Source organism: Trypanosoma cruzi, genomic scaffold (assembly GCF_000209065.1).
Source record: "Trypanosoma cruzi strain CL Brener 1047053516773 genomic scaffold, whole genome shotgun sequence".
Classification (NCBI taxonomy): domain Eukaryota; phylum Euglenozoa; class Kinetoplastea; order Trypanosomatida; family Trypanosomatidae; genus Trypanosoma; species Trypanosoma cruzi.
In genome coordinates, this window is record NW_001849492.1 from 26778 (window position 1) to 49418 (window position 22641).

The following is a 22641-nucleotide window of genomic DNA, read 5'->3' on the forward strand; positions in this document are numbered from 1 at the left end:
TTCTTGTTTTTTTTTCCTCTTAAAAAAAAAAGTTTTTTTGCTGTTATTTTTGGCGTGTGTTAACAACAACGTTGAATCGTGTGATGTGTGATGTGTGTGTGAAGTTAAAAAAAAAAAAAAAAGAGAAAAGAGAAAAGCGGAGGCAATGAACGACTGTCGAGATGGGGACGCCGTGACATGGCGGGCTTGATTACGTTTTCTTTTTGTTTTCTTCTTCTTTTTTATTATTGTCGCCACTGCATATATTTGTTTATCTATACATATATAAATGTGTGTGCCTTTCTGACCGTCTGTGTGCCTTTCTGTGTGTGTGTGAGGAAAGGCAGGAAGAAGAAAAGAAAGAACTGTTCTTTCGTACGGAGACTGAAAGAAGTGCTCAAAGAAAAACAGGAACTTCTTGACTTTTTGTTGTTGTTGTTGTTGTTGTATTTATTTTATTCTTATTTATTATTATTTATTTTTATTTATTTATTTATTTTTTTCGTGTGTGTGTGTGTGTGTGTGTGTGTCCACGTGACGCGGTTTTGTTACATTATGGAGGCAAAGAGAAGAAGAGGTGGATGCGCCTCATTTATGATTTTGTCCTCTGGTCCCCATCGTAAACAGCCATTGTGTTACTGCAAGACCAAATAAAACAAACGAGAGAAGAGATGTGGTATTTCTGCCTCTCTCCGTTTATGGGATAATAATGATGGGGATCATTCATTTATGTGCCCCCTCTGCACATCTCTATATATATATATATATATATTTATTTCATTTCAATATCCGCATCTAAAGTGGAGCATATCATATACGGAATTTTTTCAGAAGCGTACGATAGACGCAACATGGCCGGACTGTTGCTTCGGTTTTGTTTTGGGCAGAGAAAGAGAATCATACGGCGCTGATGGAACATAAAGATACTCGTCGCTCCATTAGTTATCGTCACCCAACACACAAACACACACACAAATTCACATTCACATTCACACGCATACATGTGTATGGATACTTACATGCATACATAAAGCTCCCGTAAAGATTCCCTTCTCTGCGAGTACATACCAAGGCGTTGCGGGTAAAAAGATTGAACGAAGGAGAAAAAAAAAAAAAAATTCCGCTGCTTCACGGTGAATGTTGAATTTGCATATACACGTGTCCTTTTTATTTTATTTTTGGTTGCTGCATTTGACTTTAAGGACATGGAAGAAGAAAAAGGGAGGATGCTCACATGAGTAAAGTTTTGCACAGGCATCAACGCAGACATGGGTTATGGTTGCACGGCTGGCCTCGCTATTCTGCACAATACCTAGGGGTTTAAAGGAATTGGTGAGAGTACGTGAAGAGGCGCAAAACGTGATCGCGTTTATGGGCCGAAAGTCGTTCTAATTACCCTCCATTTTGCCCGTTATTACGGGGGCTTCAAAGAACAGATATTACCAAACGCGCTGAAAAAAAAAAAAAGGAGAAAATGGCAGTTGTGCCTTGATATTTGTCGAAAAGGGATTTATCCGTTTGGTATCACGTTGAGGTTGGGCTTCATACAGGCTCCGTTGTTACCGAGAGTAACGTGATGATCCTAAAGAAATTACATAAATGGAGCATTTCCACGTTAGTGAATATACCTCTGTAAGTTTACTTGTGTGATATGCCGCGTGTATAATATATTTTTGTTGTTTTTGTTGGATTGCGTTCGTCTATATGTTCATCATCCATGGACTTTGTAAAGGACGAAGTTGATTTGACATGAGGCAACGAATGAAAGGAACCAGTGGTCTCTGGCCTAGATGCTGGAAGCTAAAATTTAAGCTTTCGTTCAGACGGGGAATTCAGCAGTATATTTATTTAGTTATTTCCTTTATTTTGCCTTTTGATGGTTTGTTTTGTTTTATATTTTTTCCTTTTTTGAGGCGCCAACAGTTTTTTTTTTCCTAGTTTACATGTGGTGTTAATTTCTTTCACGTTGTGTCGCGTGAAAATTGCGCCTTTTTGCTCATCGGTGGATTCCATTCAACGAGTCACTTTTTTTTTTTTTTTCAATTTAGCTCTTGATGGTGTGTGGCGGACTTGTGTCTCCTCATCACCGCCCGAGTCAAGCTATATGAGAGACGGGGGAAACATGGCGTGGACTGCGAGTCGTGTTGAAAGGGTCCTGGAGGGAATTGCTGCACTCCACAACAGGAATGACACCGAGCGTATGGCCCATCTGCAGCGAGAGAATGACCGACTGACTAAAGAGTTGTCTGAGATGGAGCGGGTACACAAGGCTGCAGTGAAGGATCTTTCTGAGAAGGGGACAAAGATGGAGCACCTGATGCGGCAACTCCTGGCCGAGCGCAGTCGTTTGATGGAGGAGTTGGCACAGATGCGTGAAACGAGAACTCTTGATGGGAAGGAAATGAATTTAACGGCTTCCTTAAACGACACATTGCTTAAAAGCGAAATGGCCGTGCAAACGGATGCACTGCGTCCCCATGGCCCTCCCAGGGAGCGGACGACACAAACAGTGAGGGAATTGGAGGAGGTGGCCGTGCAAACGGATGCATTGCGTCCCCATGGCCCTCCCAGGGAGTGGACGACACAAACCGTGAAGGAATTGGAGGAGGTGGCCGTGCAAACGGATGCATTGCGTCCCCATGGCCCTCCCAGGGAGCGAACGACACAAACCGTGAGGGAATTGGAGGAGGTGGCCGTGCAAACGGATGCATTGCGTCCCCATGGCCCTCCCAGGGAGCGGACGACACAAACCGTGAGGGAATTGGAGGAGGTGGCCGTGCAAACGGATGCACTGCGTCCCCATGGCCCTCCCGGGGAGTGGACGACACAAACCGTGAGGGAATTGGAGGAGGTGGCCGTGCAAACGGATGCATTGCGTCCCCATGGCCCTCCCGGGGAGTGGACGACACAAACCGTGAGGGAATTGGAGGAGGTGGCCGTGCAAACGGATGCATTGCGTCCCCATGGCCCTCCCAGGGAGCGGACGACACAAACCGTGAGGGAATTGGAGGAGGTGGCCGTGCAAACGGATGCACTGCGTCCCCATGGCCCTCCCGGGGAGCGGACGACACAAACCGTGAAGGAATTGGAGGAGGTGGCCGTGCAAACGGATGCATTGCGTCCCCATGGCCCTCCCAGGGAGCGGACGACACAAACCGTGAGGGAATTGGAGGAGGTGGCCGTGCAAACGGATGCACTGCGTCCCCATGGCCCTCCCGGGGAGTGGACGACACAAACCGTGAGGGAATTGGAGGAGGTGGCTGTGCAAACGGATGCATTGCGTCCCCATGGCCCTCCCGGGGAGTGGACGACACAAACCGTGAGGGAATTGGAGGAGGTGGCCGTGCAAACGGATGCATTGCGTCCCCATGGCCCTCCCAGGGAGCGGACGACACAAACCGTGAGGGAATTGGAGGAGGTGGCCGTGCAAACGGATGCACTGCGTCCCCATGGCCCTCCCGGGGAGCGGACGACACAAACCGTGAAGGAATTGGAGGAGGTGGCTGTGCAAACGGATGCACTGCGTCCCCATGGCCCTCCCAGGGAGTGGACGACACAAACCGTGAAGGAATTGGAGGAGGTGGCCGTGCAAACGGATGCACTGCGTCCCCATGGCCCTCCCAGGGAGTGGACGACACAAACCGTGAGGGAATTGGAGGAGGTGGCCGTGCAAACGGATGCACTGCGTCCCCATGGCCCTCCCAGGGAGCGGACGACACAAACCGTGAGGGAATTGGAGGAGGTGGCCGTGCAAACGGATGCACTGCGTCCCCATGGCCCTCCCAGGGAGCGGACGACACAGACTTCTTGGAAAAACGATTTTAATTTGCCTACGCGTTCGATATATGTTGCCAAAGCGATGGGTCAGACATCCGCATTTTTAAATGCCAAGGCGTTTCCAGTGAAATATGTGTATGGGCTTTTAACCCCCATTTCTGTTCATTTTATCCACGGAGCAGAATGCCTTGCACTTGCGATTTATTTTATTGGACAGTGGGTTGAGAATGTTAAATTAGATATCCCCACCGCCGATTTTGTGTTTGTTGGCGTTAACGTGCAAGGGTGGTGGCAATGGCGGCGACAAGCGCTGATTCACTTGGACGCAGTCACAGATATCGTCAGAGCCTACAGTGATGCTGCCGATCCATTGTGGTGGTGTGCAGCATTGGCTGCTGTCCTTTTGGATTTGGACATGGATCATACTATGTCGGTTGGCGATTTTATTGCGGCCGGTTGTGGCGGCGATGTGGGGACACAAACACCATGCACTCCAGTTTCTCTAAATGAGATGATTGCGTTTTTAAAAATAAGTCCAAAAAGTTGCGTATTGGTTACGAAAAAAAACTCGGACTTTGGTGATACTTTTGGACTTCTAATGGCTGTTTCTGTTCTTGAGAATGAAGCTTTGTTTTATATCGTAAGGCCCAGCGGCAGTGCCGGAGGAGACGAGGGAACTACTGGAGACAGCCCTATTTGCTCGCTAAAGGGTGAGTGGCGTTCCAGCCGTGAATTGTTGAGTGAGTTTGATCTCTTTCAAACGGTGAGGTGTTTTTCTTCTTATACGAATCCGGAGATTCGGTGGGTGGATGCCGTCCAAGGGCACTTTACCTCCGTGTCAGTGTTGCTGCCGGAGGGGGTTTTGGTGACACGAGACGCCATTTATGCCAGGTTGTTTGATGTCACAACTTCTCTCTGGTGGCCGGTAGAGGTCATTTCACGTGAGGGGAACACCTTAATGTTTTTTAGTCCTTTTTTGGAGTCTGCCACTTCCGTCATTGTTTTATTAAACGTCGATGTAGACACAGTGCGCCGTCTTGAATTCCTGCAGATCGTCTCAGAGGAGCTTGGAATTTTCCAAAGAAAAACGGCGGTAGTCGTTCAAGTTGATGGGCAAGAGGTGTGCACGAGTAGCCTCACATTGAACGCCGCGGTGGGGCAAGAACCAGCGCCGAGAGAAGGTATCGCTTCCATCTCCGCTCATTTTGGGGAACCTGATCCCACCACTGACGCGGAGTATTCTATGAAAGAAATCCGTGCGATTGATGTTCGCAGGAATCAGAGCACCACGGCTGCTGACGAAGCCCGCTCACAAAATTTGATAGTTTCACTTGAAGCGGACGCAATATTCCGAATGGTTAAAGAAACGCTGGCGGTCCATATGGAGCTTATGGTGAATTATATGGACCGTTTTTTGGAGCTCCTATCCTTTTCTCTGTGGTCACAGCCGCCTCGATTAGATGAAAGAGGCGGGGCCGTCGTGCTGTCGCCGATGCTGGCCACGACCATTGCTCGACAGCATGTGGAACTTTCGACCATGAGAGCTAGAAAAGACTTTTTATCTGAGTCACTATGTTGTGCCGCGAAGGAGTTGAATTCAACAAAGACGAAGCTTAACTGCCTGGAGGAGGAGAATGGCGTCCTGCGGGAAGAATTGGCGCAGCAGGCATCGGCCTGTGAAATTCTGCGTCAGGATATCGTTGCCAAGGATGAAAAGTTAGCAGGGGCTGCACGTTACTGCTGTGCCGTGGAAGAACAGCTGCGTCTCGCCATGGATTCCTTCTTGGAGCTTCGATGTTGTGCTGAGGAAATGCAATAAGAGAAATTTTCCAGAGGTGTGCGCAATGCGATCAGGAAGCGAAAGCCTTATTTGGCTCCAGTAGTACCGTCTTCCCTCCTTTTCACTAACGGGAAGTCTATCGTAACAAAGAAAAAAAAAATGAATGAAAAAAAAAAAAGGAAGAAAAAGATACACAATTGTATACATGAGTGTAAGTATATTTATTATTATTATTATTTTAGCTTTGGCGGGTTTTTTTACGCGTGACTAATTTTATTGTTACAAATAAACGATTCTTCTGACTGCTAAGCCTGCAGTATGCTGTGGTGTTTTTTGCCAGAATTTTTGTGGGTTTGCTCTTTTTTTTTTTTCACCTTATATTTTTGCTCAGCGTCAGGAAGGTGGTGGGATAGAAGTGCATGTCTTCCACTTCTTTGTCCAGTCGTTGCACCAGTTCCTCCTCATTGCTGCCTGAGAGAGACGTCACAATTGGCGTTGTGGCTTCTTTACAGAGTTGTCTGGGGCAGCAACGAGAGCTGTTCATGCGAGTAAAAAAGTGCGAAGAGGACATTGAGAAATTGAAGTTTGGCCTGTTAAGGAGGGCCGGTGGGGTCTTGTCGTCTCCACCAGAGGCGCAAGAGAGCGGTCAATGGAAGACTGGGCGCGAGAACGACGAAAATGTTGGGGCAGAAAAGATGTGCGATTACTGTTTCAAGCTGACACTCTGCCGGCCCTGCCCACAGTGTCAGCGGGAGTGGTACTGCAGTAGTCCTTGTCAGCGCCTGCGGTCTTATTTACACCGTACATTCTGTCGACGTCGAGAGCGGGTTGAGTAAATTTCCGGAGTAGTCACTTGTATTATATATATATATATATTATTTTGTTTGTTGAGTTTTCCCGTTACTTTTTTTTGTTATTTTTTTGTCGTTTTTATTATTTGCCTTTCGGGCTGAGGTAAAAACTGGCACACGTGGAATTCGCACGGCCTTTATGTACACCGTTCCCTTTTCTTTTCAGGGGAATTAAAAAAAAAAATTTGTTTTTTTTTCTTGCCGCATGCTGCACCATCCATAGAATGAAAAGGAGCGGCGTGTAATGACGTCCCTTGTTGTTTCCTCACACGAGGGATGCTTTGTGTGTTGAGTTGATTCAATTTTTCTGTTGTCGGTTGCCGGTTGCACGGTCGGTTCTTGCAGTAAAGGAACGGGATTAAAAACAAGACGGATCAACGAGGGAGGTGAGGGGAGAAAAAAGAACGAAAAAGGAGGGAAAGAAAAATAAAAATAGGGGTAACATAAATGGATCACTTACGCCATCTGGCTTTTGGTCTCTCGGATTCGGATTTTCGGGGGTCAAGGGAGGCGCGCCTGGAGTTGGATCGGTTTATGGCGCCCGAAAATCTCCTCCGCATATGGCGTCAGGGTGAACAGGAGACGGCGGAGACGCTCCTTCGCGAGGCAGAGGCCGTTGGGAGCCCTGAAGTTTACGCTGCTCTCGGCGATGGCCTGAAGCGGCTTTTCGACACGGGTACCGGTCGAGCAGCCGCGGAGAACTTTCTCCGGTTGGACACATCTCACATTGTCACCCGTTTTCTTGTGAACGGCGTGGCTCACGAGGATCTCTCCAGGGCGGCAAGTGTGCGCCCGGCCTTGATTGGTGTGATGGCTTTGCTTCCATCTGATTTAGCGCCACCTGTAGGAGAGTTTTTGTCAGCCTTTTTAAAGAACGAGCGGGTTCTACGATTGTTTGATGAGAACAAGCCTGAGTCCGCAGAAAATGAAATGGTGTGTCGGTTCCTGCTCAGCTACACGGATTTGATTTCATTCATCACCTCATCAACTGTATTCGCCTTTGAGCACGACCCCCTTCTCGTGGCCAACTATCTAATGATCAGCTGTATCATTTCTCGTTACGTGGAGATGCCGTCGCCGCTGCTTGAAAAAATTGAGAGGGCACTCACGGAATATGAGGATGAGTTTGTGTTTTGTTTTGTATGTCGCGCATGTGCCTCGGCACTCCGAAATCATGAACTGAATGCCGAAAGGTACGCGTCTTTATGGGGAGTGAAAGCTGCTCTTTCATTGGCGCAGTGCAACGATAGTGTTCGAGACGCCATCTACGAATTTCTTGGAGGCGCAAGCACCACCGCTGCTGGATGGCGTGGTATATATTCGGTTGTGCCCATAGAAGACGAGATTGTGCGCGCTTTGGACGTCGCCGCTCTTCGCCCCAGGGCCCTAGGCCTCATGGACACCTTCGTACAGTCTCCACATGTCCCAGACTCATTTTTTAGTTCTTTGCTCTTGCATGCTGCGTGGCAATTTTGCGGGGATGCCGATGATGTTTCTCGAGAGAATTTGTGGTGTTTTATTAGTGACGGATTGGTGCGAAAAAACATCATGCTGTCGATGGCACCGTTATGCGCATCTTTTTTTTATTCTATGCCACAAGAAGCCAATGTAAGTGTGCGCGAACGGCAGCTGCAGGTTGCGACTTTTCTTGTGGAACGAGCAGGCCTTTCACAGGAGATGGTGGATCGTCTAAAGCAGTTTTGCGCGCGTGGACTCTATCCGCCTTCTTCCGTAGGCCTGGAGTCGATGGCACGCCACTAAAAAGTGTAGTGGATTTGTCGTTTTTTCTCTGTGGAGCGAAAAGTAGACTGTCTTTTGGAAGGGCGAACCCGATGGCAGATAGAGACGAATACGAGATTGCGGTGCTCTTGCAATGCGTTTAACGTCATACATCTTTGAGCACATTTTCTTTCTTTATTTCTTTTTTTTTTTGTCTTCTTTTTTTTCTTTTATTTTGTCGTAGAGGGAGTTTGGGTAAGTGTGGGTGTGGGTGTGGTTGCTGTCGCCGGGTCTCATGTCTGTCCGCGAGCGTGCTGTAGTGCTGGTTGATGGCCCGGCCGTAGTGCATCGCTGGTATCATCGCTGGAGCTACACAAGTAAACATACCCCTGTAGACGTTAAGCGGTTTACTATCACAAACGCCCGGCATATTATTGCCACGGCGCACAGCTTTGACCCCAGTCATCTTGCCCAGCACCTCCTTTCCCCGCAGGTGGAATACGCCCACACTCCGAAGCACAACAAAATAATTGTTTGTTTTGATCAAGGGGATGGTGGACGGCGCGAGCTCTATCCAGCATACAAGGAGAATCGCGCGGAGCGTGAACACGCAGCGGAGCTGTCCGTCATTAAGAAGGTCGCAATAAAAGTATTCACGGGGGAGCCCAAAAACACACTTATCGTTCTTCCCGACTTGGACGCAAAGCTTAAAGATGTTGATGCAGAAGCGGATGACATTATTGCCACCTTAGCGCTGCACAATCAGCAGCTTAAGATACCCACTGTTGTGATGTCGCATGACTACGATCTTTACCAACTCATCGACGAGGCAAATAAGTGCTACCACTACGATATACGCACAAAACATTTGGTCTCGGAAAAAGGTGTTATTGAGCGTGTCGGGGTGCATCCGAAACTAGTCCGTGACTATAAATCTCTTGCTGGTGATTCTTCGGACAACATTCCTGGTGTGAAGGGCATAGGAAAGACGCGTGCGCTACAGCTTCTTAAAAAGTATGGCGATTTAGAGGGTGTTCTCACAAAGGGCAAAAAAAAACAGGGTGGACACTTAGGTGACTTGTTGCGTGCCGGCGCTGCCGATGCGGAGCTATCGCGAAAATTGGTGGAACTGCGAAGCTGTCCAAAAGTACTGAAGGCGTGTGAAGCCTTCATGAAGCTTTAGTATTTTTGTGTGTGTAAGGGGGGGGAAGAAGGAAGCTCTTGTTTGCTTGCTGCCTCTTGTGTGTGTGTTGTGTGTTGTGGAGAAGATGAATGGCGAGACAACAGCCGCCACCCCTGGAGGAGAAGAAACGGAGGAAAAAATGTTTCCTAACCGGTCAATTTCATAGATTTATTTGAGTCTCTTTTTTTTTCTTTCGTTTTTTTTTTTTTTGTTTTGTTTGGTTTTTCATTTATTTTATTTTTTAATGCAACGTTTTTCGTGGGTGTTTCCCCCCGGGGCTGGAGCCATTCTGCCGGTGCGCCGCATGGAGAGGTGCAGGCCGAAGGCGGTGTGTGGGAGATGAGGCGCGGTTTCACTTGTCCGTCTCTTTCCCCCACTCTCCAACAACACACACACACAAAAAAAAAAAAGGATGGGGCGGGGCTGCGATGCGGTGACGATTCGGTGAAAACAGAAAAAAAGTATCAAAAAAAAGAAAGAACTGCGGCAGCGACTGAAGGGGGAAAAAAATCATTATTGCCAAGACGACCCCAAATGCTTTTGCACCCACATGTGTTCCCGGTGGCAACAAAGGAAAGTCCAGGGTATAGAAAATGGGAGGGGGAGCAAGACGTGGCGGCACGCCAAATCCAGAAAGGTGAGAGATAGAGAGGGAGGGAGGCAATGTTATTGGCGTGTTTTTTCTGGCGAAAACACGGACACGCACGCATTTCTGTTGTTGTCCTACTTGTATATTGCTGTCCTCCATTGTTAATATGGAGAGCCGAGTAGTGAATGTCTGCTTCTCATTTCTATCTCTGTGTGTGTGGTGGCCCGTAGGGAATCGAGAAACAACGCCCCTCCTAAAAAACAGTTTTGTTCCTTCGCTGCGGGTGGTGGCTGAAGGGGGAGCGAGAAATTGGATAAAAAACCCCACACGAGAAGGAAAAAGGAAAGAAACAAGGAACAAAGATAAAAATAAAGACAGGGTACGTAATAGATTAACGAAAATGCCACCCGTGTTGTCCCCTGAGGACCACGCAAAGGCCAAGGAGTTCAGCGCATTCCTTCGTCACTTGGGTCTGTCCCATTGCCTGAATTTATTCGTGGAGCAGTGGCAGCTCTTGGTGAAGCAACAGGACTCGGCAAAGTCTCACGGAGGAAAGAAAGGCCAAAAAGTGAGTCGGTCTTCTGCTTCTTCACGCTCCCGTAAGAGTTCATCCTGTGCTGTTTCTAATTTTCAAATCCTGCAGACGATGCATCGTGTGGTAACCTCCACCGGTGTGGAAGAAGAGCTGTGGAAACTGTCTGGTGAAGATTATCTTGCGCCAGAGTTTGCGGGCGGAGCGGGTATAACTTTAGAAAAATACAGGGAGCTCCAACCGACTGAGGAGGCGCGGCTTGTGCCAACAAAGCCGTACTTTAAGGAGGCAGCACCTTCAAATTTGCCACTGGATTCTTTTCATCTTCGCGTGGTGTATGAAGTGGGGAAGACGGGCTTTGAGGAGGAAAAGGATTTTCCCATTCTTGCGGATACGGTAGTTGCGGGGAGATATCAGATGCTACAATTTCTTGACTCCGCTGCATTCTCTCGGGCAGTGCGCTGCATGGATTTAATAGAAGACAGAGAAGTCTGCCTAAAAATAATACGCAACTCCAAGGACTTCTTTGATCAAAGCTTGGATGAGATCAAGTTGCTTAAGTTAATTGATTCCTCTGGAAGCGCGGAGGAGAACTGCGTGGTAAAATTGTACGACTATTTCTATTATAAGGAGCACATGTTTATTGTGACAGAGTTGCTTCGTGATAACTTGTATCAGTTTAGCAAGTTTAATAGGGAGGAGGAAACAGAATTTTATTTCACTCTCCCTCGATTACAGGCGATAGCAAAACAGATTCTCACGGGTCTGTGTTTTTTGCAAAATCTTGGGATATTACATTGCGATCTCAAACCAGAGAATATTCTCATTCACTCATTTAGCAGGTGTGAGGTAAAAATTATTGACTTTGGGAGTAGTTGCTACCTGACGGACAACCTCAGCTCGTACGTGCAGTCCCGTTGCTATCGTGCTCCCGAGGTGATTATTGGTTGCAAGTACGACGGTCGTGTTGATATTTGGTCATTGGGCGCCATTCTGGCTGAACTAGCGACAGGCCGCGTTCTGTTTGAGAATACCTCCTTGCAGCAAATGCTAGCGTCCATCTGTAGCGTGTGCGGTCCCTTACCGGCTTCATTGCTTCACGAAGGACGTAACACACAACATTTCGTAACAAAAACCGGTGTCTTTTACGAATACCGGGAAGGGAAAGAACTTGTGTTTCATTTCCCCGTTCCACAAAATTCGTTAGAAGCAATTTTTGGGTACGATGATCCTTTATACATTGATTTTGTTCGGGCATGTCTCACAATTGATCACCACCAACGTCCTACTGCGGCTGAGCTGCTGCAGCATCCCTTCCTGCAGGAGGACTACGGAAGCGCGTGCAGCTCCCCGCCTCCCTTGAAGAAAAAACTGCTTGACAATGACGAACCTCCAGTTGGTTCTGTAACGGCGGAGGTGGAATTTCAGGATGCGCAGCCCACAGCATAGAGAAGTAGGGCCTGTCTTTCTATTTCCTTCTGGCCACTCAGTCTCATGTTCTTTTTTTGTTTTTGCTCTATTTTTTTTTTTCTCTTCTTTTTTATATTTGTCGGCCATTGTTTGCCTTTTTTTTTTTTTTTTTGTATTACTTTTTTTTGTTTTTCTTTTAAATATTCGAATTTATTTGTTTGTGTGTGTTTTTGTTGTTATTATTTCCTCCGTTACGTCGTTCACCGACGACTGGTGCTGTCTCCTTTTTCGTCCCCTTCCCTCACTTGGAGGCATGACTCGGGACGTCTCCTTTGGTTTTTGTCTTTTTTTCTGCCATGGTGGCCGGAACGGTGGGAACGCGGGCAGCCAGAAAACGGGTGGGATTGAGAGAAGGGTGCGTTTGCGTGCAAATTTCATAAAACGTTTTGTGAAGCGGAGACTGTGACGCGGTAGAAGAAAAGAAAAAGAAAAAAGTGGTGTTCGGTTCCATTCCTTGCTTCTTCTCTCTGAATACATGATTAAAGACAAATTATAGTGGTCGGCAGCAATGAAGGATGGAAAAAAGGGAAAGGGAGGGGAGGGTATTTTTTTTTTTTATTTTCTTCCCTCCCCCTCTCTTTGAAAAAAAAAAAAAAAAAGAGAAACGAGGAGGAATTGAGGCAAAAATAATCAATGGATCGGTACAGAGAGCGAGAAAGAGGGGATGTGTGTGTAAAAAAAGAAGGGAGTGAAAAGGGAATAAGAGTGACGGTCAGGAAGGATAGCTGTAGATGGATATGGTGGGAAAAGAGGGGGGACCATCTTCTCTGCACTAGTTTTTCTTTTTTTTTTTATTTGATATAAATAAATAAATAAATATATTTTTTTTCTTATTGATTTTTTAAAAAATCTGCTTTAGGCTGAGTTTGTGTATTTTATTTCTCCCTTGTTTTTGGTAGAACGTGAAGAAAAAAAAAAAAGGAGGGGGTGGGGGGGGAGGGAGGGAAAGAGAAGAAGACAAAATTAAAAAAAAAAAAGCGGCTCATGCGTGTATTCCTTTTGGGCATATGTGGACGCAGCTCTCCATTGGACCCAGCAGCATGCACAAGTTGTACCACTGTTGTTGTTGATGTTGCTTTTTACCACGTGTATTTTTTTTTTTCGGAGTGGAAAGTGTGGACGGAGTGTTTGCCCTCATTTGTAGACCGTTATTTTGTTGTGGCGTCCCTCTCCCATACTTCTGTGTGTATGTCTTATTGGGGATGTGTGGCAGCCGCTGCCACATGCCGTTGGTTTGTCTCTTTGTCTTCTTTTTTTCCCCTTTTTTTTTTAATGCGCGACTAACGCTCATGGGATTGTTAGGGTTCCCGAGCGAAGGGGATAAAAAGCGGCGGCGGCGGCTGTGGTGGTGGTGGTGGTGGTGGTGTGGAGGAAACATTATTGCCAACGAAGGAAGAAGCGAGAGACATCAGAAAGGAACCTCAATTCCCACTCCCAGCCACACCGGCAGTCAGTTTCCAGTGTTAAAATACATTTATATATTGGGCCGCGACGATGTTTGTCCAGCAGCCACCGCCACCGCGTTATGTTTTGCAAGTGAGTACGGGCAACTGGCAAAAAAAATCCATTTTGAAAAGCGCTGCCCCAATGAAAGAGGCGAAGCAATTGCAAAACTCTGTGGAATATTTTCTGAAGAGGGCCATGTGCGCATCGGTCCCTACTTCGAAGAATGAAGATGGCTCATTGTGTGAATCCACCAAAATTATGAAGGAATTGGATCTTTTTGAGACGAGGCATTTTGGAAGTAAATCGCGGTATTCACTATTTTTGCCTACTTCCCTACAAGTCAACCCCATCATTGGCCTTTTGTGTGGTTTACCCTTGTATCAGATCTGTGACGCTCTTATTCAGAGAAAGGATGCAGAATGGCAGGCGCGAAAGGAAGAGAACTGTAGCGTTGGGGCCTTGCGCTTGAGTTTTGAGGAACTGTACGATGTTTGTACGCAGCTAGTGCCCAATATGGTGAGTGAAGATTATTTGCACCGCATGTTTATTGTTCTGCTTCCCAGTGAGGAAGAGGATTCTTTACTTTTATCTTCTTTCTTTTCATTTCTTGTCGAAAACGCCTTCCACCCCGCGTTGGACCGCAATGTAAATGCACTTTTTAGTGCGTTTGATCCCGACGGCACAGGCGTGATTTCTGCAGCAACGTTGACGTCCAAAGTTCTTCTCGCATGGGCGGAGCTGCACTTGTTTGGAAACTTGCGAGGGGAGTGGGAAAAAATGGCCGCCGCACTCGAGTTGACGAATGGTGTGGATCTACGCATCGTGGACGGTGCACGGTTACTAACACCAGCGGCAACTCGCGCCGTTTTTTGTGCCCTCAACACGTTGTATGTCGCTATGGAATCTATTGACATGGATGGAAGACACCTAAATTCCCCGTCGTCTTGAGACCACATTCATTGTTTGTATGATTTTATGTATGATCACTGATGTCCAATAAATAGAGTAATATTCAAAGGTTACCCATTTCCTTCTCCTTACTGAAGAGGGAGAGACTCAAATGGGGATGTAAAGGCGAGTAAAAGAAAATCATGATTACATATTTTGACAACTCTCTCAGGGTGCCTGCCTACTTTTTCTTGCTTTTGCTCTTTTCACGGTTGATTTTTGGTTTCCCCGTATTGGCGGGCCAATAAATTTGGTAGTATACACCATAAAGGGGAGGGGAGTCATACAGTCGCAAGCAGGAACCGCAGAAGTAGTTTCTCTTTCCGTTGTGCAGTACCAATAATAACAATAAGTGCTATCATTACTGTTAGTAGTTGTTGTGGTAGTTGCTCGTGCTCGCATCATGGGCGAGGGGTCTTCCTTCACGCCGGAGGAGATGCGGCAGTTGCGAGAAGCGACCGCATTTTCCGAGGCACAAATTGTTCGACTTCAAAAGCGGTTTGCGACGCTCGCTCAGGGGGGACGGGGAGTCCTGACAGCGGAGGCGCTCAGCTCCATCTCCTCAGTGGCCTCAAACCCTCTCCTCGGGCGTGTACTGGCGGTGTTGGATACAAGTGGGGATGGAAAAATTGACTTTATGACGTTTGCAAAGGCCCTTGCCGTTTTTTCCCCGCAGGCTGACAAGCGGGAAAGACTGCGATTTACCTTCAAGATGTACGATGTTGATGGCGACGGCAAGATCAGCAACAAGGACCTGTTTGAGACGCTGACGATCATGGTGGGAACCAATCTCACGGGGGTTCAGCTGCAGCAGATCGTGGACAAAACATTTATTGAAGTGGACCTGAACCGTGACGGGTACATTACATTTGAAGAATTTGAGAAATTGTCCCTCCTGAACAATTTTGGAGATCGCCTTAGCCTCTCCATTTAGTTGAATTTACACAGCCATTAGCTTCTCTTCCATCCACCCTTTGAAGTTCTCGCTGCTTGCAATGCGAAAGCCATCTACCAAGTGTATATATACATATATGTAAATGCTACGCTCTTGTTTGTGTGTTCCGGAAATTTGCCGGAAGAAGGGTGAATGGGGGCAGAGTTGATTTAAACCCCGTTTGTGTCGGCTGGCCCGCAGCAAACTCAACAGGAATTACTTTTTCTTTTTCTTTTGGATTAACTTTTTGGTTTGTTAGTTTGCTTCCCGGTATTTCTATTCCTTTCTCTTTCTCTTTTCTTCTTTCTGTATGTTTTGTGCGTCTGTGGAGGAGAAGAAGAAAAAAGAGAGAACGAGGGAGGTGACACCCACGGCCGCGTCGTCTCTTTTTTTTTTTTTTTTGAATGCTGCACGGTAGCAGGCTCTTCTTCAAGAAGGGATGGACGCACACACCGGGACGCACAAGGCGTGGTGGGAAGAATCTCGCGTGGCGTCCAAAGATATCAGAGCATGTCCTCAATCAATTTGTACCTTTGAGTCTTGCATTTCCACGACGTCATCCGAACTCGTGGCATGAGCTTCAGTTCAACTTGTTGGGGTACACGAAGTGGCCGAAGGAAATTGGATTTTACAACGCCGGTGACAACTTCGAGTTGACACCAGAAGCGATGTTCCGGCTTTACGTTAAGAACCGTGACGAGGCCTTTTGGACAAGACTCCACAATGAGAAGGTTGTCATTCATTTGATGCCAAAAATAGAACATGACCCAAAAAAATACATGGAGCGCGTCAACGACATATTTCGGCATCACATTAAACGGTTTGGATCGGACCACTACATTTACAATGCGGTGATGCAGGCCTGTGCTTTCGCCAAAGATCTTTCACGCTGTGAACAGCTGCTAGGAGAAATGCGAACCATTGGACTTGAGCCAAACGCACAGACATACGTCAACATGATGCTGGCGGTGCGATTGTCCGGCGCACCCCATGAAAAGGCGGAAGCATATTTTAAGGAGGGCGTGAAATCGGGTGCATTGGATGCTGTGATGCGGCTTGACACTGAATTTAAGATGTGGATGGATCAACTGGAGCGGTTAGGCTCCTTCACAGCAAAGACAGGTTATCTCTCGGTGAATGAGGAGGGCGCAAAACCAATGCCTCGCGATATGTGGGCACTTTGGGGATGGCACCGCACTGAGCCGAAGTTCATTAGTCGAAAGCAAATGATAGAAGAACAGGCTCGGAATCGTGTCAATAGTGGCAGAGAGCTGGTGGGTACCGTTTATTCAAAGGCCCGTCGCCAGCCGTGGGCAAAGTACAACGGCATGTTTCCATTTGACTACAATGGCCCGGCGCGTCGTCGTGGTGTTTCTTTCGAGGACGCCCCTCCTCCAAATCTCAACAAGGAAGTGTGTGAAACTGCCTTTTAGTGGCATTTTTTTGTTTGTTTGGTTTTTATGTTTTTTGTTGGCAATTGTTATCTGCGGTGTGACGACATTTATGTTTTGAGAGGGATACGTCTTTTTCTCTCTTTCTCTCTTTTCACTTTGCCTGTGCAATTCCTTTTTTTTTTTTTTTTGACGGATGAGTGAAGACTGATTTTGAAGCATACATTTATTTTTTTTTCTTTCTATTCTGTTCCTTTTGTTTCTTGCCAGAGTCCTGTGCTCACTCCGTGTGTTTTCGTTGCCTTTATAGGTTTATTTTTATATACATACTTCTTTTTAGGCTGCTGGGGTAAGCGAAGCTATGAGTGGTGAGGGGGCTGTTCTTGTGCGGTTTGTCCTCAGCGGTGCATGCTACCCCGCGTACTCGGGACGCCAGCTGCAGCTGGAGGTGCCACTAATTCAGGAGAATGGCTCCTCGACGACGACGACAGACCTAAAGCGTCAGATACGGAGGGAATGGCCGAGTGACTTGTCGGAGATGCAGGAAATCATCAAAACCGTAGAAATGAAGATTCTGCGAACGGGAAAACTCCTCGCGGACGGCACCCCGCTGCGGAGTGTTCTCAGTTCTACCGAAGCGCAGGAATGTAGTGTAAATGTAGGAGCGGGCGCCAAAAACGGTGATGAGCCAAGGTCCGTGTTGATGCATTTGGTGTTTCAAAGGAACAACACCACAACGAGACGCGAGAAGGGGGGTGACAAGGCAGCGCCGGGCAAAAGAAAAGAAACTGGCGGCAGCGACAGCAATTGCTGCTCAACCATGTGATGCTACCCCTTTGCTGAACACACACGCTGCACCGCAGTTCAAAATTTGGTAATTTAAGCGCAACAAAGCGAGGGTTCAAAGACGACAAGAGAAAGAAAAAGAAAAAAGGAAAAAAAAATGGAGCAGATCAAAAAGGAGAAGAAGGAAGAAGACGCTTGGCGAAATAAACGGATTTTTATGTTTTTGCTTCTCAAAGGTCTCGTTTGCCGCAAATCTTCACGAATGGTGATATATTAATGGTTGCAATGACGATTGCGATCATCATCATCATCATTGGACACACACACACACACAGAGAGAGAGAGAGGAAGAGAGGAAGAGAGGAAGAGAGGAAGAGAGGAGGAGGGAGTGTCACCTTTTCTTTTTGTTGGTCCATCGCGTCAGGTCACTGTTTTGTATTTTGTACCTTTTTTTTTACCCTTTTCGCTGACCGCTTAGTTGTTGTTGTTTTTGTTTTTGTTTCATTTCTTCGTGTGTTTTTTCCACCACCACCCGATCCGCAGCTCTCTGGCGCATCTGTTTGGAGCTGCAGACTGAGAAACGGGACCGTCAGGCAACAGCAACAACACGCAGTCGCACCGGAGCGATAAATGGAAGTGTCGTGGGAGGGGGAGGGGGAAATAATTGAAAAGAACTTCACCGGCACTTTTTTTTTTTTTAGTTTGTCTTCGTCTTCCAGGTGTGTTTTTTTGTCCCTGGCGGCGGGTGCAGATAAAAAGAAAAAAAAAGGAGGCATGCATGTGTTGTGCCTGCGGGTGCGAGAGGGAGAGTGACTGAGCGCACACCAGACGAAACGGAGGACGACGAGGAAAGCAAAACAGCACAAATTGAACACGGCGCTAGATGAAATGTGAAGGGGGAATTTATGTACTGAAATTGGAGAGAAGAACGGGGGGTGTTGTTATTTTTGGCAGTGAGATTTTATCTTTACCAACACCCTTTTTTTTTTTTTTTCTCTCTTTCCATATATATATATATATTTATATATATATATAAACAACAAAAAAGACAATTAAAAAAAAAAAAAGTAAATAATACATGGGGATTTTCATTGTTTAGTATTCTTTGCATTGCCTCCGTGTCAATTCTTTTGCGCTTTTGTTTCTTCTGCTCTCGGGGCGTGTCGGTATTTCTTGGGGCCCACGCATTCCCTCCTTTTTTCTTTTGTCAGTTTGCCTTTGCCCTGCCCATATTCCCTTTTGTTTCTTTTCTGAGGGCGAATGGAAGTGGTCATAGAGGCAAATGCCGGCGACTCAGCGTTCCTGTCGGCATCTGAGAAGCGGGAGATGATAGACACTTTGGCGGAGATGATCGCCTCCACAATTGAGGGTGCCAGCGTCACGGATGTGCACGAGGCACTGGCATCCCACAATATAACGCCGGGAGGATGGCGGGAGTTGGTGCAGCGGAAAGTAGAGGCACGTCGACAGCGGAAAGGCTCTGATGTTGTCTCCGCCACTGATAGTGCCCCCGTTACGCAGGATACGCCGTTGCCACCTACGCAGACACCGACGACGAGAACGTGGGAATGCCCGAACTGCGGTACGCAGCAGGAAGTTGTGGACGCACGCAGGTCTCTTAGGCACAGCGGTACTTCTCTGGCCGTGAGAATTTTCTCGGACACCTCTCCAGTCGGTTGTAGTGTGTGCGAGGGCGTTATCTCACATGTACGTTGACTTTCAAGAAAAGGCAAGCAAAGAACAAGAAGAAGAAAAAGAAATAAAGGGGGGGGAAAGAAATAAATCGGGACGTTATTATATTTGCTTTGTATGTCTCCTTCCTTGGGCGTTTTTCTTTTTTCTCTTCTTTTTTTTTTTTTTTTTTTTTGGAGCAGATTGTGGTTGCATTTAGTTGCTTCCCGATATATACACATATATAAGTATACAGCAAGAGGAGTCCTTCTCTGTAGTTTACACAAAAAGGTTTGTGTGTGCGTGTGCATCTCTTAAAAGAAAAGAAAAAAATGAGTCTCAGTTCATCATTAGCGTCTTCTTTAGGGTCGATTTTTTCTCGTGGTGGGTTTAGTGGAGACACGGAGTTGGAGAAGCGGGTAGCGCTTCTTCGCGTAGCGCCGTATGTGAATTGCCTTCCAATTGAAATTTTGCATCGCCTATTTATGGAGGTAATTGAAAATGACAACTATAATTTTGCGTGGATCGGCGTTCTTTCAAGTGTTTGTTGGCGATGGAATTGTGCCTGCCAACATGCTGTCATATGGGAGTTTGTCTCGAAACGAATATTTGTGGCTTACCCGCTCGTGCAGCGTCTACACAGTGCGCCTTTGGATCAGTCGGACGTGCGGTTGCTGAACAAAATGCGGCGATTGGGGGCCCCGGAGCAATTCATCACGCAGCACGACACAATGGAGCCTCTCATCGCACCAACCAACAGAACGTTGCGAAAAGCCATGGAAGAAGTGAGGCACTATCTACAAAGTCGTAGCTATTATGAATATGTGCAACGACGGCGTGTCTTTGTACTGCAGATGTTTCTTTCTTGGGCACTCTTGTCTTTTTCATTATTTCTTGGTACTACTGTGTGCTCAGCAGAGGGGGTTGCTTTAGGCGCTTTATGCTCACCAAGCATGGCGTTTTCCCTTTTGTGGATGACGTATCTTTCTATTGTTACCATAGTTATTGCAAATGTCGTGATGGAGACGCACTTTGAGCCTAAGCCCCTTTTTTATAGGTTACGCAAAAACAAACCGCTTATTATTCGCTCTGCCACCGGCATAATTGTTGGCATTGCATGCATTGCGTTTCCGACACTCCTTGTACAAATCAATTTTGCCCGTGAAGAGCGGTTTCCATGGCTGCTGTGTGGTATCACCCCCATGGTTTCACTTTGTATGTGGCAATTGTATGTTTTATTGTCATATGTTGCACCAGAGGTTAAACAACATATTCATGAGCAACGAACTGGATTTAGACCCATGGCAATTATGACGTTTTTATTATCAAATGTTCCGTATGTCTATCCTGCGTTTTTTGCAGGGACCATATTCTGCATATTCCAATATGTGGAGCACGGTGGCCGCATGTATGTATTGCTTGCCATTATACCCGTGCTTACTAGTCTTGTCGTGCTGACCCTGCTTTTTATGTTAGATTTCTTTCTTACACGACGTGCGAAGGATTTTATCACGTGTGGATGCCTTTTCCTTGTTTTGCTTTTTCCGCTTTCGCTGATGTGGAAGGAGTTCCGTGGACTCAGTCTCCTTCCCGTTGCCACCGCGTCATTTCTCTTCTACGTCACGCATCTGAAGCTGATGGCAATGAGAGCCCTCCAGGAACTCATCGATGGGGCTCTCGGTTACAGAAACATGAGGCGGATCCGCTGAGGCAAAAAAAGAAAGAAGAAAAGGAAAGAGGAAACAAAGCGTCTTTTTTTTTTTTTGCAATTTTTTTTGTTTTTGTTTGTTTGTTTTTTTGATTTTGCCGTGACACTTCGGGGAGGAAAGGGTGTCAAGGGAGCAGGATCCAAGCGCAATCACACGGGGAACGGAAAAAGGGAAGGACGAGGAGGAGGGGAAGAAAAAGAAAAGAAAAGGAAATTAGACACAATTGGAATAAAATACGAGAGGCAGTGAAATAAAATTCTGGGATGCACACAGCCAAACACAAATACACCCACACAAGTAAAAAAAATAAAATCGACACTACTTTTAGTTGTGTTTTGGTTTGCTGCCACTGTGGGGCATGTGTGCTGCCAGTCTTCACGAAACGTCCTGCTTCTCTTTGCCGTCTTTCTTCAATGGACTTTTTTTTCCTTTTTTTTTGTGTGTGTGTTTGCTGGTTATTTTTTTATATATTTTGGTTTGTTTTGTGCCCATTTTGCCCTCTTGTGAAGCCTCCGCTGCAATTTTTTTTTCCCTGCATCTGTGTGCGTTTGCCTGCCTGGAGAAACATGATTGAAAAATATATTGGTGTTTATCTCTTCTCCCTCTGTGTTTTTTTTTTCTTTTTTTTTTTGTGTGTGTTTTGTTGTTGTTGTGCTCCTTCTGAATCTTTCGTGCTTCATTCACTTGGAATCCTCTTCATTTCCTGCTTGGTAGCGCCGAAGGGGAAGAGTGGCCAAATGGAACCTGCGACAAGGCCTCTGACAGCTCGGTGGCAATGGTGTTGCTGCCTGTACTCTTTCATTTCCCCTTTTCTTTTTTTTCTTTTGTTGTTGTCTCTTTGCGTCCGCCGGGGGACGCGTGTTCCTTTCGCCCCCCCTCAATGAGACGGAAAAAAAAAAAAAGAGGAGAATTCCGAGAAGGAAGCGCAGCGGGTGCATGTCTTCTTTTGACAGAATCCATGAGAAGACGGCGCCGAGCCTTGAACTTCTTCGTGCCCAACTTCAACACATGCGGTCGTTTGATCCACACACAGCCATTTCTGTCCCCTGCCACTTTGGACAACGCGGCATCCCCGTGTCGGAGTCTGGTGAAGTTTCTGTATTTTCATCTCCTCTTTCATCGGTGCGTGACGCGTTTTTGATGTCTCAAGAGAAGTGGGATGCGAATGATTGCATGCTACAACAATTGGATTCACGTTTAAGACTCTACCAAGAGAACGGCGCGAAGAAGCGCGGGGATTTGGTGATCGCCATGGACAAGGCACACACAGAAATGGAACAGTTGCAGAATTATGCTGCGCAGTTTTGGTCAGATATGGAGGAAAATCTAAGACTGCTGCGACAATTGCTTGCAGACAGCAAGAACATGGCTGAGGATACTCCTGGCCGTCCTGAGGCACGAATCACAAAAATAATCCGAGGTCTTGGAGATGAACCTGATTGTTGTGCTGACAACCGTGACGAGGATGAATGTCTCATGTCTCGCTTGGAGGAAATGCGACGGACACAAGATGTGATTCGTCAGCAGCTAGAAGAGTCGTCTGCTTCAGGGACCCCATCATCCATTGCGGCAGCAGTGGAAAGGATCCAAGCTGAACTGCAGAAGGAACGTGATGGGGCGGACGCGCAGCTTTCTGCTCTGAAGGAGTCATTTGTTATCGTTGTCCAAAAAACATTAGATGAGTTGGAGGTATTGCGACGCGATCGTCTAGAAACGGAGGCATTGTGTTTGCGAATCCTCAGCTGATATCCCGCCCATTGGGGTGGTGGTGATGGGGCGGGGACTTTTTTCATTATTTTTTTGGTGTACAATTTCATCAAGAGACCCTGGAGAGTTTGGTATATATACATATACAAATACGGGGATGTGTTTTCTG

At 46.8% G+C, this 22641-nt stretch overlaps 12 protein-coding genes across 12 annotated transcripts, besides 28 other annotated features; all 12 read left to right on the top strand.

Moving 5' to 3' along the window:
• Positions 1–2970: a sequence feature (heterozygous, non-Esmeraldo-like haplotype).
• Positions 107–136: a microsatellite.
• Positions 406–427: a microsatellite.
• Positions 441–482: a microsatellite.
• Positions 484–509: a microsatellite.
• Positions 731–755: a microsatellite.
• Positions 935–1009: a microsatellite.
• On the top strand, positions 2084–5575 carry Tc00.1047053510519.10 (uncharacterized protein; the record flags this gene model as incomplete). Its single annotated transcript, XM_807611.1, has 1 exon — positions 2084–5575. The coding sequence occupies one exon, from the start codon at positions 2084–2086 to the stop codon at positions 5573–5575; it is 3492 nt and encodes a 1163-aa protein (XP_812704.1).
• Positions 2971–3155: a sequence feature (haploid, non-Esmeraldo-like haplotype).
• Positions 3156–3780: a sequence feature (areas merged during assembly that could not be assigned to a particular haplotype. This can correspond to areas where the two haplotypes were merged or to regions with more than two copies in the genome that were merged during assembly.).
• Positions 3781–22641: part of a sequence feature (heterozygous, non-Esmeraldo-like haplotype) that runs on past the window's edge.
• Positions 5683–5724: a sequence feature (A-rich).
• Positions 5753–5777: a sequence feature (AT_rich).
• On the top strand, positions 5956–6372 carry Tc00.1047053510519.14 (hypothetical protein, conserved; the record flags this gene model as incomplete). Its single annotated transcript, XM_807626.1, has 1 exon — positions 5956–6372. One exon carries the CDS (start codon positions 5956–5958, stop codon positions 6370–6372), a length of 417 nt encoding a protein of 138 aa, XP_812719.1.
• Positions 6393–6418: a sequence feature (AT_rich).
• Positions 6557–6584: a sequence feature (AT_rich).
• On the top strand, positions 6835–8148 carry Tc00.1047053510519.20 (hypothetical protein, conserved; the record flags this gene model as incomplete). The annotated part of the gene is made up of 1 exon (XM_807612.1): positions 6835–8148. The coding sequence occupies one exon, from the start codon at positions 6835–6837 to the stop codon at positions 8146–8148; it is 1314 nt and encodes a 437-aa protein (XP_812705.1).
• Positions 8292–8343: a sequence feature (T-rich).
• On the top strand, positions 8402–9289 carry Tc00.1047053510519.30 (mitochondrial structure specific endonuclease I (SSE-1), putative; the record flags this gene model as incomplete). The annotated part of the gene is made up of 1 exon (XM_807613.1): positions 8402–9289. One exon carries the CDS (start codon positions 8402–8404, stop codon positions 9287–9289), a length of 888 nt encoding a protein of 295 aa, XP_812706.1.
• Positions 9471–9532: a sequence feature (T-rich).
• Tc00.1047053510519.40 (protein kinase, putative) lies at positions 10279–11859 on the top strand (the record flags this gene model as incomplete). The annotated part of the gene is made up of 1 exon (XM_807614.1): positions 10279–11859. The coding sequence occupies one exon, from the start codon at positions 10279–10281 to the stop codon at positions 11857–11859; it is 1581 nt and encodes a 526-aa protein (XP_812707.1).
• Positions 11908–12018: a sequence feature (T-rich).
• Positions 12663–12730: a sequence feature (AT_rich).
• Positions 13223–13246: a microsatellite.
• On the top strand, positions 13375–14274 carry Tc00.1047053510519.50 (hypothetical protein, conserved; the record flags this gene model as incomplete). The annotated part of the gene is made up of 1 exon (XM_807615.1): positions 13375–14274. The coding sequence occupies one exon, from the start codon at positions 13375–13377 to the stop codon at positions 14272–14274; it is 900 nt and encodes a 299-aa protein (XP_812708.1).
• Positions 14678–15208, top strand: Tc00.1047053510519.60 (calcineurin B subunit, putative; the record flags this gene model as incomplete). The annotated part of the gene is made up of 1 exon (XM_807616.1): positions 14678–15208. One exon carries the CDS (start codon positions 14678–14680, stop codon positions 15206–15208), a length of 531 nt encoding a protein of 176 aa, XP_812709.1.
• On the top strand, positions 15613–16641 carry Tc00.1047053510519.70 (hypothetical protein, conserved; the record flags this gene model as incomplete). The annotated part of the gene is made up of 1 exon (XM_807617.1): positions 15613–16641. One exon carries the CDS (start codon positions 15613–15615, stop codon positions 16639–16641), a length of 1029 nt encoding a protein of 342 aa, XP_812710.1.
• Positions 16961–17425, top strand: Tc00.1047053510519.80 (hypothetical protein, conserved; the record flags this gene model as incomplete). The annotated part of the gene is made up of 1 exon (XM_807618.1): positions 16961–17425. The coding sequence occupies one exon, from the start codon at positions 16961–16963 to the stop codon at positions 17423–17425; it is 465 nt and encodes a 154-aa protein (XP_812711.1).
• Positions 17503–17577: a sequence feature (A-rich).
• Positions 17719–17774: a sequence feature (GA-rich).
• Positions 17864–17887: a microsatellite.
• Positions 18390–18420: a microsatellite.
• Tc00.1047053510519.90 (hypothetical protein, conserved) lies at positions 18646–19101 on the top strand (the record flags this gene model as incomplete). The annotated part of the gene is made up of 1 exon (XM_807619.1): positions 18646–19101. One exon carries the CDS (start codon positions 18646–18648, stop codon positions 19099–19101), a length of 456 nt encoding a protein of 151 aa, XP_812712.1.
• Positions 19107–19164: a sequence feature (A-rich).
• Positions 19214–19252: a microsatellite.
• Positions 19389–20765, top strand: Tc00.1047053510519.100 (hypothetical protein, conserved; the record flags this gene model as incomplete). Its single annotated transcript, XM_807620.1, has 1 exon — positions 19389–20765. The coding sequence occupies one exon, from the start codon at positions 19389–19391 to the stop codon at positions 20763–20765; it is 1377 nt and encodes a 458-aa protein (XP_812713.1).
• Positions 20807–20861: a sequence feature (T-rich).
• Positions 21373–21416: a sequence feature (T-rich).
• On the top strand, positions 21702–22511 carry Tc00.1047053510519.110 (uncharacterized protein; the record flags this gene model as incomplete). Its single annotated transcript, XM_807621.1, has 1 exon — positions 21702–22511. One exon carries the CDS (start codon positions 21702–21704, stop codon positions 22509–22511), a length of 810 nt encoding a protein of 269 aa, XP_812714.1.
• Positions 22635–22641: part of a microsatellite that runs on past the window's edge.